The following is a 19,696-nucleotide window of genomic DNA, read 5'->3' as shown; positions in this document are numbered from 1 at the left end:
ACTGGCTAACTAAACCCATACCCGGCCCGAACTGGTAACCGGACGAGCGGCCGTGGTTCGCCATGTGATTAAGTCGTCCTATTGGTTTTACTCTCCCCCGGAATAAATATGTGAATCCTATCCTATCATAACAGAACCTGGTGTTTCAGTTGGTATTGGTGACTTTGCTCTGAAGTGAGTTTTCTCCGTGAGTAAGCCCTTGCTTTGAGCTGAACCTCATAGCAACAACAATCTTCAAGACCTTAACCACTGCAAATGTCAAAGCAATTGGTACAGCGTTTTCCACAATGACAACAAGAAGAAAAATAACAACCAGGACAAAAACAAAATTATATATAACAACAATGACAAAACAACTCATAGTTCAAATTAGTGGAAACAATTTATACATAAAACACTTCTGGTCATGTACGATAATAATGATGGGTAGTACTAATGACATTAAACAACATGATAGGCAACTCTGACGTCACTCCATAAGGCTACGAGCGAAAGATTGTATTTCATGATACGCTCCAATGCACATATTTCTCGTCGCCTTTCGCGACCGTTTTCCGCTCGCTTTTGATACTCGGCGTCTTCTTTACGTGTAGTACCTGCCTTTTTGCACCTGTAACGAAAGAAAATAATCCCTATATCTAAAAAGTTTTGCTAGCTTGGAAAGCTGGAATGGCGGACAAGCTGTAAAGAGCAATTTTGGACACCATAGACGTTTTTTTTTTATCAGAGAAGATTACAAACGCGATAGCGGAAGGATTTGTGTGGAACATTTTGCAGATAATGACAAAGTTCAAAATTAGTAATTTTGATGTTTGCGCTTAAACATTGAAATTTCATTTAAAGAGGGTGTCATACAAAACAGCAAAACTGTTCGTCCTCCCCCTAACGGTGCTGTGATACAATTCCATAACACAAAGTTTGCACCTATCGAACTTGCTTTAATAGGTGAATTTATTAGACATATTACATATTCAGGTAATCGTAGGTCACATCGATGGAACATAATGCTTCGTAGATAGGTTTGTTTAAATTTAGGAATTTAGCTCATAGCCCACTAATTAATATTATCTTCTATGCAATAGTTTAACAGGGCTGAATTCAACTTGCAGCCTTACCGATCACCTGAAGATGCTCATTTAGTTTGGCTCGAGTAAGTCTTCTTGAAAGACTTGTGTGGATGGAAACTACCTATATATGTTTTGCCTTCCTCCGATTTAAGAAGACAAATTTATTCTGGGGGATTTTGCATATAATTCTCATTGATTGTTGGCTGTTTATAATTCCTATTAATTGTGAATTTTGATTATAACAAAGAGTTAAGAAAAATTTTACGTAATTTACTGGCACCTTTTTCTTGTCAATACTCCAAGCTGAGGTAATAAACAAGACAATACATTTATGTCATCTGGAAGCAAAAAGTGCACACTAATTGATAGTTTGACACATTGAGATAAAACATCATGACAGAAAATACAAGTTAAAGATATGTATGACCATCACATGGTAATTAAAATTAAAAAAAACTAAGAGGGGCTGTGGAGTATGAAAAGTTCAAAACAAAGAAAAGAACAAAAGTTCATAGCTCATGAACTCTCAATTTTGCCTCCATTGCTTTGTGAAGGCCAATATATTCCAGTGGCTGAATTGGTTTACCTTTATGAGAGCAACGATTTTGTATTTAATACAGTGAGATTTTTTTCAATTTAATTGAAGTGATATTATTCCCCAAAGCAATGCTTGAATCGTCTGAAATAGATCAGTGGTGTCAAACTCATGGGTTTTTGAGAGCCGGATTGCATTTTGGAAATTGTAAAAAGGGCCTCAAACAGTTTTTGATAATGTATATTTGAAAGATATTTTTAAGATAGTTTTATTGTGATGACACTAAACAGTTGGATTAAGTTTTATTATTTTCTTTAATTTCAAATGCAATTACATATTAATATTTGCATTCCACTGTTATTGCAAGTTACTGTATTTATTATAAAAAATCATAAAATTCTATGTACAACGCTCGAAATCATTTTTGAACAAGCTTTGGATAAGAAAAGAATAATACATACACTAAAAATGACTTACGGTAATCTAAATATATTGACCTAACAATGTGCTTGAGAATTTTGTAAAATGCAGAAATATTGCAACTCCCATTTTCTTCGAAAATGCCACCTTCTTCATGTACTTTGCGTTTAATTTAATCACTCAAGTATTCTTTTGCTAGCTTGATGTGTATTCTTAATTGGGCCAAAATGTGAACAAAAAATAAATTAATTTTCCAAAACGACTTTCAGTAAATTGTTTTCTGTGTGAATAATCAATTTCACTTTGAAAGGTTTAAAAAATCTAATACATTTAGATAAAAAAAAAACTTCCAAAATACTATTACAGTTATTGTTAAGCGTTCGAGGGCCGCAGTGGAAGTTCTCTGGGGCCGCGAGTTTGACATCCCTGGTCTAGATTGAAGTTGTCTAAAATATATATAACAGTATTTTATCATGAATCACGATTATACCCTTTCCTGAATTTCTTCCATAGTACTACCAAAAGTTGATGAACCAAAGAACCATTTTCCAAAGCTGTTTTAAATATGTCTGGCGTGTTTTGTGTCTTTTTACAAATAAGATCGCTTATGCAATCTTACGCTTTGGAATTTTTAGTTATTTTCTTCAAGCCCTTCAGGATGTGGGGGCCATACACAACTCTACCGGAGGGTCAAATGTCTTTGCATGCCTCCATAGGTTGTTCTTCTATCTATTGCAAACATTTATTGAGCACTCTAATTATATTTCTTGGAATCACACTGTCACTGATATGTCGCCAGACTTCTGATATCTCCCATTCTGCTATAGTTGTCCTGTGAATAAATAATAGGAAATTGAGATTAGACGAATAGTTGAAAGTTTTACTTTATGTCGGCTTAATTTCTTGATTGATATACTTACTACTTTTGCTATTGCCTCTTGTGCTGCAGGAGTCTCACAATGCTTAGACAGGTTCGTCCACAACTTTCACATCTGAAGAAAGATAGGAGATTTATTAATTTTCGTTAAGAATAAATAAAGCAGTCTATATGATTTAGAATGGGAAAGCTAATAAATCCAATATCTCATGATGCATGTAAAAAATGTTTTACTGAATTTGGTATATAAACCAACTAATAAAGGGGTTTAGTCAGAAACTTACAAGCCTTCGTGGCTCCAAGTACTTGAGAGATCAGATAATACAATATAAACCGGTATGAGTGTAATGTTAGGTGAACTTCTTAACCTTTTGATTCAATACGCAAATAAAAGTTAATGCGTAATAGTATGTTAGACCAATGAGTATATATCCTGACTGATTAAAAAATCTAAATGGAGGTGCATGAACTATTTGGAACCATAAGGGGTAAGTAACTATGCAATTCCGGCAGATGGCCAACTACGTACCGTACTGAATTAATAACTTCGTAGTTGTTGACAAAAGCTGGCTTTCCCACATGTACTTAACAGTGCTATGCCCGTGTGTGACATACAACAATAGTATTTACCTTACCTTTTTCCGATTTCTTTTTACCTCAACTTTCCAAAATTTCATTAAAATCGACAACAACTGTCAAAGCTGGCACGAAAACCATCCGTGCTATGCTCGAAAGCAGCACATATCCGCTCGTTTTCGTCTCGTCAAGTATGTGCATTGGAGCGTGCTATCGGATACGATCTTCGGCCAAAAATGCCGTAGTTGCGCATCATGTTGTTTAATGTCATTGGGTAGTACACAACGACTAACATACCAAAGCGGCACACAGTGCGAAAATGTTAACTTCAACGTGGACTGAATATTACATTTTGATATTGGCGCCAAACCTTCCCCGATCATCGATTTCCTTGTTTATTGGACACGTAGTGGACATAACGATCGTTTCAATATTATGTTGTTGTTGTTGTTCTTGTTCTTTGACACGTTTTTAAAAAGTCGCTTTTCTCTTCGAATACTGGACCAATTGCTTTGAAATTTTCAGTGGTTAAAGATAAAAATTTTCTCCAGAAGGCTATTACTTTTTTTTTCGCTATGACGTCATCAAAATTATGTGACTCTACGTGTCCATATATTTGAGCATAGCTCTCTTGTTTACGTAACGACGACCAACCAGCAAGGCGGTCTACATGACGTAACAATTGCATATTGCGCAGTCGCTCAGGCACTTATTCCAACATGGTTGCAAACATTGCCTCGTTTGCCAGTTTTGCGTGTTATTGGACACGTAGTGGACATAACGATCGTTTCAATATTATGTTGTTGTTGTTGTTGTTCTTTGACACGTTTTTAAAAAGTCGCTTTTCTCTTCGAATACTGGACCAATTGCTTTGAAATTTTCAGTGGTTAAAGATAAAAATTTTCTCCAGATGGGTATTACTTTTTTTTTCGCTATGACGTCATCAAAATTATGTGACTCTACGTGTCCATATATTTGAGCATAGCTCTCTTGTCTGTTGTGTTCTTAAAAATTAGTTGTTAATCAACTAATTTATTTAATTATTCTACTATGCCGTCCGAGGAGCTTTAGCTTAATCAATGAGCATATATTGGTCATTGGTTTAATCCGTAGTAGTATATATTTACGGTTTATTTGCAATGATCAAAAATTAGTTATCGGTACCTGTAAGCAGCACGTGGTTGAATAAAACTGATGGTTTTGAACATGTGAAGTAAGCCATTCTGTACGACTACGACCCAACTGTCCAAAACACCCCCAAAATAAGTATCAAAAGTTAAAGTAAGGGGAATTTTTCTGGGGTCTAGTGTCTGGGAAACATCCATCAGCTTTCTTTTTGGATTTCTCTCTATTCATTGTTGTAATGTAAATATCATTGCATTTGGAATAGAATGCATTAATGCAAAACTGTATAAAGGAATTATATAATAACCTCGCTAGCATTTTTCTCAATTTTCACTTTTATTTGGATGAAAGTAAGGCGATCGCACAAGACAAAGAAATGATTTTCGACTGCTGGAAGTTTGTCGGAAATCAACTCAACCGTTTTGCGTATGTGTGCTGCATTGCTGGTGCGCATGATATTTCTCACGATTCAAAACTCTCACGGAATTCTTCATTTCATTACGGTATTATCGCGATTTAGGATAGGATAGGATAGGATTTACATATTTATCCCGGGGGAGAGGAAAGCCGATAAGACGGCTTATCCATATGGCGAACCACGGCCTCTCGTCCGGTTACCATTCCAAGTCGGGTATGGGATTAGTTTTTACTGTATTGTTTGTTTTCGGAAGCATGGACTTGGTGGTGGAGGAAGCCGTAACCGACCAGTGGTTACGTGAACCACCCAACGACGGCGAGGAGTCCAGCAATCCTCTCGCACATAACCATCCCTGCATGGGATTCGAACCTGCGAACCCATGCAGAGTGACTAGAGGTGCGGTGGCGAGCGTATTCCTAACGCTTAGCCCGTTGAGCCACACCGCCGCGCCAAAAAATATTATCTACTGACCTGTCTCTCCTATCCCTGGGATACGGCACTTCAGTACTTTGCGATAATAGGCGCTGGGTGTCGACTTGAAGCTCTGGAATACCGGTATTATACTATTCTTGAAAGTTTTCTGGTTAACAAAAAATATTCATAATCTTTTATTTGGATAGTAATATCATAGCCATTATATAACGGCTCTGGTAATACTAACAAGAGAGCTACGTACAAATATATGGACACGTTAGACCAGAGCGAATCAGTCTTTACCGGTACCGGTACCTTTGACGCTACCGGTACCGGTACCCTCAAAAAAGTTCTGAATTTCCAGTAGCAAGAATTTCGCAGAATCAAAACGTACAGCCAGTCATGACACTGACTAAAATCCGTGTTCCCATGGATAAAAAATAATACAGCAAAATTTTAGACGAAATATCAAATTTCATAGAATTCACGCAAAATTTTGAAATAAATAAAAGTAATAGCCTTTTAGCGAAGAAATTAATCTTTAACCACTGAAAATTTCAAAGCAATTGGTCCAGTATTCGAAGAGAAAAGCGACTTTTTAAAAACGTGTCAAAGAACAAGAACAACAACAACATAATATTGAAACGATCGTTATGGCCACTAAACGTGTCCAATAAAGAAAAGCATACAGAACGGAAAAAGCACGAACTGACGAATGCTGATTTTCATGTTTCTGAATCTTGCGAGATTCGACGGCGATAAACAGATAAAGCAATAACACCCGTCGCAAACGCGCGACAGTTTTGCCATTCCTGCCATTAGGATTTTTACTGTTTAAGGTAGCCTAGTTCAGCAAAAAAGCAAGAAAGCGAAAAATCAGGAAGACGTTGAAAGATTTTTTAATCCTGTAATCATAGCTGCAGCCTGCATGTGACATTACTGCATTACCGGTACCTTGTCCAGTTGTCCCCGTGTCCTGTTACCGGTACCGGTATCAAAGATTTACGAATAGAATACTTTAGTAGCTATAACCAAATACTGAAACAGTCTCCTAGGTCAGTAGGTACCTACTGTATCGATCAGGATCAGCCGATACTGCGAATCGGCGATAGCAGGATAGGCTAGTTGTTTCTAATGCATGTACTCAAAAGGATCGAGTCTGGAGAGATGGCGGAATGCATTGCAGCATTGCTAGGCTGATATTACAGTATGTCTGTATGTGAACAAGCTTATTCTCCTTGCTATTTTTTAATCTTTTTTACAATTATACATATAAGAACGACATTCGACAACATCTCTGACATCAAAACATTTTGTTTTGCAGCCAAATATTATGTTCTGTTAGTTTCAAAATGCTGTATAATTCTCCACTGATTAAATAAACAATATGCTGTATTCTTATTGTGGATTTAAAGTCTAAAAGTGCAGCGTTTTTACAGCAGTAGCAAACAAAATGTCATCAAATATTTCATCTATGCTGCAGTTTTGGAAAAATTTTAATCTCATTCAACTTCAGGTAGGATTTATATTCTTTTTGCATTGATATGCAGACAGCAACAGCATTTTTGTCTTCAAGATTCATCTATTTTTTTTATCAGTTGAATTGTGAAATGAAATATTTTGTTTGTGTATCTATTTTTCTGTAAAAATGCAATCAAACTGATCTTTTTGAAATTCTCTTTTTTGAATTTCTTTATATTGATGGTGTCTGTTTGTGTCAACCACATTTTACTTACATTTTACTCTGTCACGGAAACATATTAACATTCAGCTCTTAGCATGTGACTTGTCGTTGGTCATTTTGTGTCAGTGCCGATTCCACAATTAGTTGGGGCTCTGACCTATCTTTTGTACGAAAAACTTGGGATCGCGAGTACTCTCTCACAGTGGAGCACTCAAAATAGTTTGGTTGCAATTGACATACCAGGAGGTAACAGATAATTTAGGTATGTCTGTATGTGGGGATCGCCACAATTGCCATATGCATTAAACATTGTTAGACCAAAGTATTTAGTATTTTAGGTATTTAATAATGCCAAAATTCACTGTTATACAACGCTTACATATATTTTGGTACTAAATACGATCCAAATCCAAATCCTATCTGATGAAGTTTTCCAGAATTATAACATTGCTTGCATAAATGTTAACTTGAAAATATTTTATTAATCTTTTTAGTAATAATGATGCATTGCTGATAAAGTGTGCGTATCATACCTTGAAGAATAGTGCGTCTTCCATCTATGTTATTTAGACAGGTTATGCATGTCTTGCCAGGGATGTAATTTCAGGGTTATTGGACACAAAGTGTTGTTCTTATGTTGTTGTTGTTGAAATTGATGTTAGTATTTTTTTTTCTTATTGTGAAAAAATCACCTTTCTCTTTAAATTCTAGAGTTAGACAATTGTATTTAAATTTTCAGTAGTTGAAGATTGTTGTTAACCTGGAAAGCCATAACTTTGTCCATATATTTGAGCATTGCTCTCTTAGTCTTTACCAAGCTAAAGATGTGAAAAGGTCTTGCATATATCTCTATAATCTTTTTAAGAAGCGTCCCATGTGAAGTATTTTATTTCAGGAAAAATCCTATCTGGTAAATCTTAGGTGATCATGAATAAAAATGCAATTGTCAAAATATATACGGTAGTTATTGTGTATATTATTGCATTCGATATGTTGTTGTTCCCTTTTTTTTATGATGGTGCTATAGTCAGATCCTACATACTGTTTGAGATATATAATAATATAAAGATGATCTTCCTCCTCTAAACCTATTGTGGAGAGGATCTTCATATGCTTCAATCTGAACGGAGGATATGACCTGACCGATGAACAAAGCTAATGTCAGTATGACCACATCTTCATATGAACTAACTTCATCCAAGCGTGATCGGAGGTTGAATTTTCAGTTGTATACTTTGGGGAGGGGGGGGTCTTCATATGATCCTAGATGTGTCATAATTTGATTTTCTTGCATTGTACGAAATGAATGAGTCTTTAGATTTGTCCTTAATTATTGACATGCATAATGCATATAAATTCCAATGTTAATGGTACCGTACTACCGGTCATGATGGCTAAATTGGATACTGTTATTTTTTGTAGGGGTTTATATATGAGATGTTTCAAATATTTGCTCATTCCTGGAGTTTTTCAAACAAACTAATTTCCTGAAAATTTTTCCACTTCACTTTAATTAACATTTTGTAGATTTGAATCTGAAATTGCAGGGAAAAGTTTAAAACTGTTTCGAACAATGATGTATTTGGAGAAACTCCATTTTATTATTTTCCTTAATTTTGGTTTGGTTCAATGATGGCCTTGTCTAAAGCATGCATAGCTCATTATTATTATGTGGTTTATGTTTTTATAATTATTTTCAATGATTTTTCTGGGGTTTAGGGATTGATATAACATGGCCACACTCTAACAGTAATTATTTTTGTAAATTGGCAATATCTTGTTACATTGTTGTTACATTGAATATTCTTATTCTTACATCAGTATATGTTGATATAGGGTCTATGAAGTAAAACAAAATTTATTGACACCATGATTGAAGGCTTGGAATGAAGGTGAATATGCTGGGGTGGAATGATATTTTTGAAATCTTCCAATCCATTAGCCAACAATGTCCGATCTTGTCATGATATTTCCCCTGTGTCCCCAGGTTGTTAGACCTTGACCACCTACTTAATGCTCACAGATGCATTCCAGACATCAATAGATGGATCAATTTAGAATGTTAGAAATGAACGAGTGAAATGAGTATAGTTGCTTGATACAACTGAGCCGGTTCCATTACATTTGAACCCACGTACATTTGAACCCATGACAATTGCACCTGTATGCTATTGCACCTATGGAATTTTTTTTGTTTCACGGATAGTTAAACGTAAACCCATACTAACCCTAACTCATGGGTTTTAGCGCCCGAATATAGATTGAACCCGTGGATATACGCATGGGTTCAAATGTACGTGGGTTCAAATGTACGGTCACCAACTGAGCCATATAAATCAGTTAATTTGACTTCCTGTGCCTGCATTCCTAAATTTAGTACTATTTGGGTTTAATATTGAGTTTTTGTATGTAAAAGCTTTTTTGTGGCTTTATTTTTGCAAATTATTCAACTCAGTATGTCATGGAAGATATCTTTATATTTCAATTAGAAACTACAGATGACATGTTATCAATTTTTAATCAATATTTATTCTAAAAAGGGAGCGAAGTCCGTTTGTTTTTCTTGGCAGATAGAAATGTATTGATTTTTGTCATTGTTTAGTTCCCTGTGGACATTAGAATTCAAAATTTATATATTACACATTGCCAGTATTGCAGATCAATAATAATTCAAATAATTTACTTTATATTATATAATCATTGTTACATGTTATATGTGGTTATAATATAACTGAAATTTGACATCGACTATGTAATGTATAATTAATTATTCTTACCAGAATTACTTTTTTTCGGTTCCTTTGTCTATTACCCCTGCCACTGATGCAAAAATATGAGGTTCGATAAAAACACCGACATCACGTTTTAACATAAAAAAGTAGTAATTAATTATCCAGTTATGGTTATAGTTAGGAATGATTTGACAATTTGAATTTTCTGTGCAATATGCATTCCTAACCCTGATACATAAACTGTCTGATTAGGATTCTATGCTTAATAATTTAACTAAGTTATTAATTTAGTTATTGGCCAATAAGTGATTTTATTACCGGTAATAGAATTAACCAACGCATGGCAAAAAATCACTTTTTGTGTGGTGAAGATCACACCGAAAAGTAAAACGTTCTTTAAAAAGTATTTCACGCTGAAATCGTCTTTTAAAATATGGTATTGCAACTAATTCCCATATTAAATATCAATGTCTTTGCAATTGCAGCATGTCACAGTCCCAGTTCGGCGTAATACACGTGGATAGCAACACCGTCGTGACATAGTTACGTAATATAACGTGATATAAAAAAATCCAATAAATAAATACCTTGATCGCCAGCGATCACATATTTTAAAGTCTTAAAGAACATGTTCCATTCTAATGAACCAAAGAGCAGAGGTGTATAAAAATATTACCTCGCGTCAGTATGCATTCCCAGCCGATTTATTTCAGTAAATTTGCTTTATCCCGAATTACTAGATAAGACTTCACGATATTTGTAGGCCATGCCGAATCTCATTCTAAGAAAGTACCACATACTATCGTCAATAGAATATGTCTTATATGGTTCAGTTAGATCTTCAATAATCTGTATTGCGTATTTATAATAAAAAAATTCACAGGCATATAAAATTTTGTTTTTATGATTAAACTAATTCTAAGTGATTCAGAAGACTACATACAAACACTATTATATTATCGTGACGTTTCGTCTGACGAAAGTTGGACTTTCGCAGAGAATAATCATTTTTAGAATAGTTACTCTTGCGACAACAACCTTGCATTATATGTGTATGGACCAACCAACGCATAATGATAGAAGTATAAGTAGTTGATCCCGCAGAAATTCAATCAATATCAATTGGAATTTTTTTATGAAATACATCGTTATATAAGCACCACAATTATCCCGTAAATTCTACAAATTACAATTTGATTTAAAAATATTTCGTAATCCCGGAATATTAAGTTATTCCACTTCGGTTATTAATATTTCTTGAATATACTATATTTATTTTGTCAGTTATAACTGGGTCTAAGCCTGCTGCATACGAAAGTTATCTGACGACCGAATTAAATTTGATAATTTAATGTTACTGAATAATAGTTGACGAATGTAGTTATCCAATCCAGTTAGGGTGAAGGCTAGGAATGCAGAATGCGTTGGAATTTCAAATTTTCAAACCATCCCTAAATTCTTTATAACTTGTTATTTGCGCCGAACGAAGCTTTCCGTGGTATATTTCCATTCCGTCGTTTTATTCCATGTTCCCATAGAAAATTATGCATTGATCCGAAAACACATTACTTACATTTAATATCAAAATAAATCGATATATTCACGTTAGTGATCACTGCTTTTTTAGCGAACGACATGGATCGATATAACGGTCGGGAGAAATATTTGTGCATAAAGGAAAACCAAAATAAAATAGTAATAGACCATTTCGCGATGGTTTATCGATTTCTAGCATGCTTCGAACCTCCCTTTTTATCCTAAATTCCAACTCTTTCTAATCGATCGTCCAAGTGATTGATAGGCCTGCGATCAGCATATCTTTTTCTGGCGTTACGTACGTTTCTCGAATGATCGATGATTTGAAATCGGCCATACTTTAGAAAAATATATCCATCGTCGTCCACGCTTGTACATTATTAACTCATTCGTTGGTTTTTAATGGAAATAGCCTATTTAATTGTGTACTGTATTGATCATATTACGAATTCCTCTTCCTATAAAAAAAAAAAATAAGGCCAAGTTAACCGAGGAATCTTATATAAAATACAAAACGTTTTACGACTTTGTCGATAACCATATCGAATTTGTAAAATTATTGGATAATTTCAATTGGTCCGACGAATGTTATTTTCTAAGCAACTCCGCCAATATTTCTTGTATAGCCTACCTTACCATTGCAGAATAATTTTACGATATTAATTTGTTATTAGGTTATTTACTAGATCCACATTTTGCTGACGTTTCAATTTAAAATTTTTGCGTTGCAGTTTAGGATTGATCGCGAATAAACTTCTTCAATCGCCAGTTGCGAGCGCACTTGACAAGTTTCGTCTGTAAGAAGAACGATTTCTCGTGTCGCTTATTTACGAAATTGAATGTTTTTAATTATTTGTTAGTATGATGTGGGATGTGTCTATTATTGTCGCTGTATGTAACTGTCGATGATGTTTTAGTTTATTAGGTAGTTAGGCATTCATTTTCGAAAATGTTCATCATTAAACATGGAAGCGCTTGCATTTATTTATTAAAAAGGATATATTATAGTACACATAACGTCGCTATATGATGAAAAGGCGATGTGGCGTTGAAACAATTATGCACAGAATGTTCAATTATGTAAAATGATGCGACTTTTATTCTGCCGCAGAGCAACGGTCTCTGACAGGGACAGAGACCAATTTATATCATTTGCACTCACCAATAATTTCGAAATGTTTCTTATATTTGTGTAAACAAGGCTTCTATTATTTACTGGATTCGAACTAGAATCATTCCTGTATGGCATGAGATGATTTGTGCAAAGAGCAGGGTTTCGAATTGAGTTTTTAATCTGCAATTTTACTGAGTTGTAATTCGAGCACACATTGATAAATACTGTTTTTGTTAATTAACAGTTTATATGATACTTAGACTGCTTAGGTTATAGCAGTGTTTCCCAAACTATGGGTCGCGACCAGGGTGCGTTGCCAGGAATTTTCAAAAGGGGGGATGGGATTTCCAATTACCAAGATAGACCGTAACAGTTAGCGGCCGGAATTTTCAAAAGTCTTGAGGGTCTAAAAAGCTTTTCAAGCTACAAGAAATTACTATGTATGAATGATACGAAAAAAATTATCTTATATTTGAAAAGGGAGTGCCGACCTTCAAACCCTGCCTGTCTATGCCCCTGATGGTGACTCAAAACTGGATCACTTGAAAATCCTTTTGGGCCGCTTGCATTTTCAACAAAAACATATTTCAACCTAACTGATTTTCTTTTCTATTAAATTAGATTGTTTATTTTAAATTTGGTGTTGAAGTGTTGATCAATAATAATTGTATTTGTGGGAAGCATCACTTTATAAAATTATAAAAACTTGTAGGCATCTATTGTGTTTAAGTTAAGCCACGAATTCAAATCGCGGATGTCAAGAAAATAATAATGTTAAAATAATGAAATAAATAATAACGGATTAAATGTCATGTAAAAATGATTGTTTTTAATGTTATCAGTAATTTAATTTTGAGGCCACAGAACGTTAGGGTAAAAACGATCATGAAATGTAGCAAGAGCAAGATAATAAGCAAACATTCTGAAAAAGCTGAATCATCCTGTGAAATGACACTATGGTGTTACTGTTATAGTTGTTTTGGTACTCCCGAAGTATGTGAACCAAGATAGCGGACACAGGAACGTAGTATGTTCACCAGATTAGGGTTAGGTCATAATTTCAGGTACAAATACTATGGGAGTCATTGGGCTAGTCCCCGAACTCGTAATAGAACAAAATAAGAAAAATTGAAATAATATTATGGGCTAACCCTAACCTGGTACACATACTACATTCTGGTGTTCGCCATCTTGGTTCACATACATTGGGAGCACTGTTTTTTAATGGATTGAATATTCTCTAGGCATAAACACTATCTTTATGATCAACTTTGCGAACTTTATAATGACGATCTGCTCCATTGTGTGTAAATGGTATGCTGTACTTTTAACGTAAAAATTGCCATGATTATAAACCTGTTACTATAGATGAGGGGAAGGGGTTATGATTATTTAGCAGAAAAAATTATCCAGAAGCATGATAATTTTAATAGCAATGATGAATAGCGAACAATTTTTTCGTTAATTAACTTCTTGATGGAACAATGTTCTAGCTCCCAGACATCCTGTGGAACAACTCTTGATCAAATCAATCGTTGCAATATCCTGCTGAAATCAGATCTCGCAGACGATATATCCTGAGAACAAATTTTCAGTCTCGATATTGAACGTTTACAATTGATCATCTTCATCTTTTGGTTATCACTATACTATTATGCATAAAATATAATTGAATTATTCTTTAAACTGTCATTCCCCTGCCTAAAAAGTCGTTAATATTGATAAGATAAGAAGAAAATCAAACATTAAAAAAAAGCTAAATCATTCTGTTAAATAACACTATGGTGTTAGAGTTGTTTTAATGGAATGGATTGAATATTCTCTTAGACATGAACACTATCTTTTTAGAGTTTGACCAATATATCGGCCCGATATTGCGTGTTTGCCTATATATCATCCGTATCAAATCGACATTAGTGGGGCAAGCGTCAGGCTGCGTGCTTGAACGATTCTCACTTCTGCATAACTGGTTTCCCAATATTTCTCTCGCCTTCATTTTGCGTTAAAAGGTGTCTTTCCCAATGCCCGGTGTCATATGATAAGCCGTTTCATGCATGGTCATAACTGGAAAGTTATTCGATTATTTAGCAGAAAAATTTCAATGGCATATTGAAAACATATAAGAGTCACAGTGATGAATAGCAAATGATTGTGTACTTGATTACTTTTTTAATGGAACGCTGTTAAAGCTTCCAGACATCCTGTGAAACGGCTCCGATCAAATCAATCGTTGCAATATCCTGCTGAAATCAGATCTCTCCAGATGGTATATCCTGAGAACAAAGTTTCAGCCCCGATATGGAACGTTTACAATTGATCATCTTCATCTTTTGGTTATCACTATTATACATAAAATAATTGAATTATTCTTTATACTGTCATTCTGTCATTCCCTTGCGTAAAAAGTCTGAAATTTTTTTAAAAGTCCCTTACTTTTAAAACACATAATGAATTTTATTTTTCTATTACAAGTCATAAAGCTTTATTAGTCAGATGTAACTTACTAACGCATAATATCTGGCCTTAATTTTCTATAGTTCCAGACCAGTAGCTGTTGGTACTTTAATTGTCACCTATGGTCCACTCAGAGTTCAATCTCTACTACTTATGAGTATATACATATACGGTGTATGTGACCTTATCCGAAATAAGTTTTCTCTGTAAAAAATGGAAAGAAAATTTCACAAATTATGACAATGAAAAGTTTGATATTGTATGCAGTCAATGTGACACATGAGATTGTTTTGTTCACATAAACGATCATAATGTGACGGATGTCTGTTATAGCCTGTCATACTTTACTGCCAAATGGAAAGTGAGTTATGGAATATATTGGACACGAAGAGTACATATGGATTGTTTTGTTATTATGTTGTTGTTCTAGTTGGTATTTTTCTTTTTGTTGTTATCGTTACAAAGTTGTATTTTTTGCTAGAATGCTATTACTTTCATTCATTTTGAAAATTTCTGTGGGTTCTATGTGATTCGTTTTTGATTCGAAATTCTGTGTGGTGACCTTTTGAAAATTAATACAAATTATTTGACCTCTCTCTTGCTACGTAAAAGTCTGAAACTCTGAAGTTTTTTTTGGCGGCATTGGGACTGTAAAATGTAAGGTGGACTACTGCTTCGTTTTGGTCTTTGTGTCCATATATTTGAGCATCGCTCTCTCGTTTTATGAATTTGTTTCAAATGTGTTGTCCTTAATTTCAGATTCCTTTTTTAAAAATATTTAATTTTATTAATAACATTTTTTTTTCATGTTATACTTCAGAATACATGTTTATGATCATTCAAAAAGAGAAAAAAAAAATGATCAGTATTTACATTTTGTTTTCTGTGTTAGTAAATAGTCGTATCCTCATTGTATTTACAGAGAGATTTGGATGTGAATGCAACAGAACTTGCCAACAGACAAGATGCAAGTGATGCATCAAGACGACGACTAGTAGAACAAAGCAAAGAATTTAAAAGAGAAACACCTGAGGTATATCCTCTCATTGTTATTACTATTACTTATATGTATTGGGTCTTATACTCCTTTATTGCTAATTGTACAATATAAAATAACTTGATACAAGCTTCAATGCACTATTCTGCACACATTCTAAAATATTATTTTCCAATATGGAATATCATGTTGAATAATGTTTATTGAAAAACACATTGAAGATAATGTTTCTTTTAGAATTACAGGAAAAATACAGATAAACAGTGATTTTTTTAATTGGTTTTCTAATTATACAGTTTTCAGAAATCAAATTTGCCTATTTCTTACTGTTAGATGTTCGTCACTCAAAATAATTATAACAAACTAGTCGAAATTAATACTAAAATTCAAAATATTGAATATAATTAATTTCAGAAAGGTTTGAATGTGGACGCCCTTGCTTAATTAATATTAATTTTATATATAAATCGCTTTTTTATTGTTTTTACCCATTTATGATCTGGTATTTCAGTATTTCTTGTTCTTTTTTTATCAGGATATACGCAAGTTGGTTTCTCCTTTACTAAGGAGCTTCCAGGGGGAGATCGATGCTTTATCAAAACGCAGTAAAGCTTGTGAAGCCGATTTCCTCAATTTATACAAGAGGTTGATAGAATTACCAGGTTTGTATTGTAGGTTTGGCGTAGTCTGCACTAATGCTTGTTTTATTGACAATGGGACCAGTGGCGCAACCAGGCCGTTTTCAACGGGGGGGGGTCCGTCCGGAATTTACACAGTGCAACCACGACGTAAGTCGCAACGCCACTAGGTGTCGCCCCGCTGAAACACGATAAATTGCTCGTGGTTAAAAGGGAAACGCCATCGATTAAATCCCAGCCTTTCGCTTACCTTGCACTCGTTCATTAACGGCGCTTCGCTATGTCTTGCACATCGTGGGTAGCAAAACGCCGCTCATTACATTCCAGCGAATGAATTGCTAACGAAAAGCTGTTAATTATTTTCAACGTTTCCCTCGCTTTGCGCCTCGTGGATAGTGAAACACGGCTTGAATAAATTCCAGCGTTTCCCTCGTGCCGCGCCTTGCTCGTTGGGTGAATTCGTCAAGACTAAAAACAAAATGCACTTCTTGCGAATGGACCTTTTCCCGACTCTAACCCCAGAAAAATTCTAAACTAAACTGAAGCTCACCGGAAGACATAATGACAATTAAAATAATTGATTTACAACTAATTTTTGGAAACACAACTAAAAACTGACTAATTTAATGCAGGGATGTCCAAATCGAATTTAAATTCAAATATCGCAAACTTCAAATACTCTTTTTTTGTGTTTATAATAATCCCGAATATGGCGCACATATCCTAGCGTCGTCGTCCATGTGTGGTTCGGCAATATATTACAGCAGACATGAAAGAATTTCGATAAACGCCGATTTGAAGAACATACGACTTCGAGGACGTTTTGATTGAAAATATTATCTTATCGTGTATTTTAACTTAGTCGAGATGGTTTAGGCGTCCTCGGCAAATTGTGTCTTAATTAGTTGTTTTTATCCTCAGTTTCGATAGTGACCGAACATAACAGGAAATTTTTTCATTACTTGTAATTTAGCGCGTATAAAATAGCTCTAAATAGTATTTAATATCTATCGCGGATTTCGTCGGCATCCGGCGTTGATGACAACATCGTTCAGTTTAAGTTAGCGGTATTCATTTACAAACAAAAATACATAACAGCCGACATGAAATATTCAAATCAGCGCAGAGTTCAAAAATAAAACAAGTTTCATGGTCTTAATATGCACATGGAAAGAAGAAAGGACAGAGAAATAACGACTAAAAACTAAGAACGGTATGGTATGTTTGTGTACTTTTGTTTACCATCGTCATCATAATCAAATTAGTTAAACCCGATTCCCAAGTTTCCGTCCGCCAATAATGGTAGAATAAAGATGGAAAAACGTGTTTTACTTTTCGAGTCGGCGTTGATTTAAATTTTTCATGTTATGTGTTATAATTTTTTGATTATAAACCAATACCTCCAACCTAAAATGAACGATATTGTTATCAACGACGTCGGTAGAACGATAAAATCTCCGATAGAAACCAAATAATATTTAGAAGCTATTTTATAGATTGCGGAAATTAAAAAATTTCTCGTTAAGTTCGATAACTAGAACTTAACAACTTTCGTAACTGAGGATGAAAACAATTAATTAGGGCAGGATATGCTTTTAGGTTTATTGCCGAGGCGCACAAAATATCTTAACTAAATTGAAATATACGATAACAAATGTAAAAAAATTTCAACCAAAAACGTCCTCGACGTCTTATCAGCACTTCAAGTCGGAGTTTATTGAAAACTTTTCACGACGACTCTTAGTTACTGCTGTGCCACATTGCCACACACCGTGTTTTTAATTCAGAACGTGGACGGGGGCGGTAGGATGTGTACGGCGTTTTCGGTTTTTGGCCTTTCATATGTAGAAAATCTTAGGTTAATCGAAGCAATATTTTTCCGAAAATAATTTTCGTATCCAGATTTTCAGAGTTTCTAGTGCATTATTATAACATGAAGAAGGGCGGCGTTACATTGCGTCAAGATGATGAAGCACGAGAGTATTCGTCACAAGAGAGAGAGAGATAGCATTATGCTATTGTCGCTTTCAATTCGCATCGACAGCGCGCGATTTCTACTTTTTTGAGGTAACATATCACATTTTCGAATACAAACATATACGCGGGGATAGCGATTATTACGTAACTAACAGCAAAAAGGTATGATTGAAGTCGGGCGGTGTTAAATTACGTCGAGGTGATAAAGCGCTGGAAAAAAGTAGTTTTCACCGGATTGTTATGACGGTAGAACGACGTTGTTTGAACGTAGGACAGTAATAAAAAAAAATGAATTTCCAACGGGGGGACACGACCCCCGTAACCCCCCCCCCCCCCCCCCCCCGCTGGTTGCGCCACTGAATGGGACTGCTAAGACCAGGAGTGTGCAACAATTTTCATCGGTGGGGCATATAACCAACTTCAGATATCTAGCTGAGTCGCATAAAAAATTTATTTTTTCCATGTACATAAAAAAATATCACCCCCACGCAACTGGCAAAATTCAATCATTGCTATATTTTTGAAGCTAGTTCTTGCTGTGAGGTTGATGGTTATACTTATACATTTATTTGTGTTTTTTATATTATGACGGTACAGTAAACAACTTTTTATTCAATTCAGACCCGGTTTTAGCTCTTGAACAAGCGGAGTCATACCAGCGTAAAGCACAAAGACTAAATGATGTCGAAACTGAAAATCAGAAACTGAGAGAAACTCTAGCGGAATATAACAAAGAATTTGCTGAAGTCAAAAATCAAGGTATGAAAGCACTTCAGAATACTGTCAAATGATAAAATCAGGGATTCCCGGAACTGAATACATTCTAAATTAATTTTTTGTGAATATCTAATATTGAGTATATTCTGAAATACATTTTGTTGACATATAAATCAATGTACCTTCAATGAGTTGAAACTTGGTAATGCAGGTAAGTTAATTTGAAGATTGATTTGCCTAGTTTTTTATTTTTAAATAGTAATAATATAAATTCAGGCCCTTCCAAAAGTATAGCTTTTTATGTATCAGTGACCACTCATTCGCGGCCTTGTTCTGAGCATAAGACATGGAAAAGTATTGTTTAAAATATAAAAATTTTTAAATCAATTCGAATGTTTGATTTATTTTAAACATG

At 34.7% G+C, this 19,696-nt stretch overlaps 1 protein-coding gene and 1 long non-coding RNA gene across 2 annotated transcripts in view; one reads left to right on the top strand and one right to left on the bottom strand.

Annotated features, from left to right (window-relative positions):
• Positions 1-2,188: 2,188 nt before the first annotated feature.
• Positions 2,189-4,476, bottom strand: LOC144411778 (uncharacterized). The gene is made up of 3 exons (XR_013468888.1): positions 3,535-4,476; positions 2,943-3,014; positions 2,189-2,854 (listed from the first exon to the last, which is right to left on the bottom strand). It is a non-coding gene; the product is annotated as an uncharacterized LOC144411778 (long non-coding RNA).
• Positions 4,477-6,735: 2,259 nt separating this feature from the next.
• The window catches only part of LOC120334181 (homeobox protein cut-like 1), a 42,187-nt gene continuing 29,226 nt past the window's right edge, over positions 6,736-19,696 (top strand). Inside the window, exons 1-4 of the mRNA XM_039401634.2 lie at positions 6,736-6,948; positions 15,875-15,985; positions 16,485-16,611; positions 19,186-19,323. Of these exons, the coding sequence (XP_039257568.2) occupies positions 6,886-6,948; positions 15,875-15,985; positions 16,485-16,611; positions 19,186-19,323 (439 nt within the window). The 5' untranslated portion in view covers positions 6,736-6,885. The remainder of the gene's footprint in view (positions 6,949-15,874; positions 15,986-16,484; positions 16,612-19,185; positions 19,324-19,696) is intronic.

The sequence above is a fragment of the Styela clava genome, chromosome 15, assembly GCF_964204865.1.
Source record: "Styela clava chromosome 15, kaStyClav1.hap1.2, whole genome shotgun sequence".
In the NCBI taxonomy this organism is placed as follows: Eukaryota; Metazoa; Chordata; class Ascidiacea; order Stolidobranchia; family Styelidae; genus Styela; species Styela clava.
The sequence above is the reverse complement of the archived record's forward strand: the minus strand, read 5'-3'. Positions and strand labels throughout refer to the sequence as shown.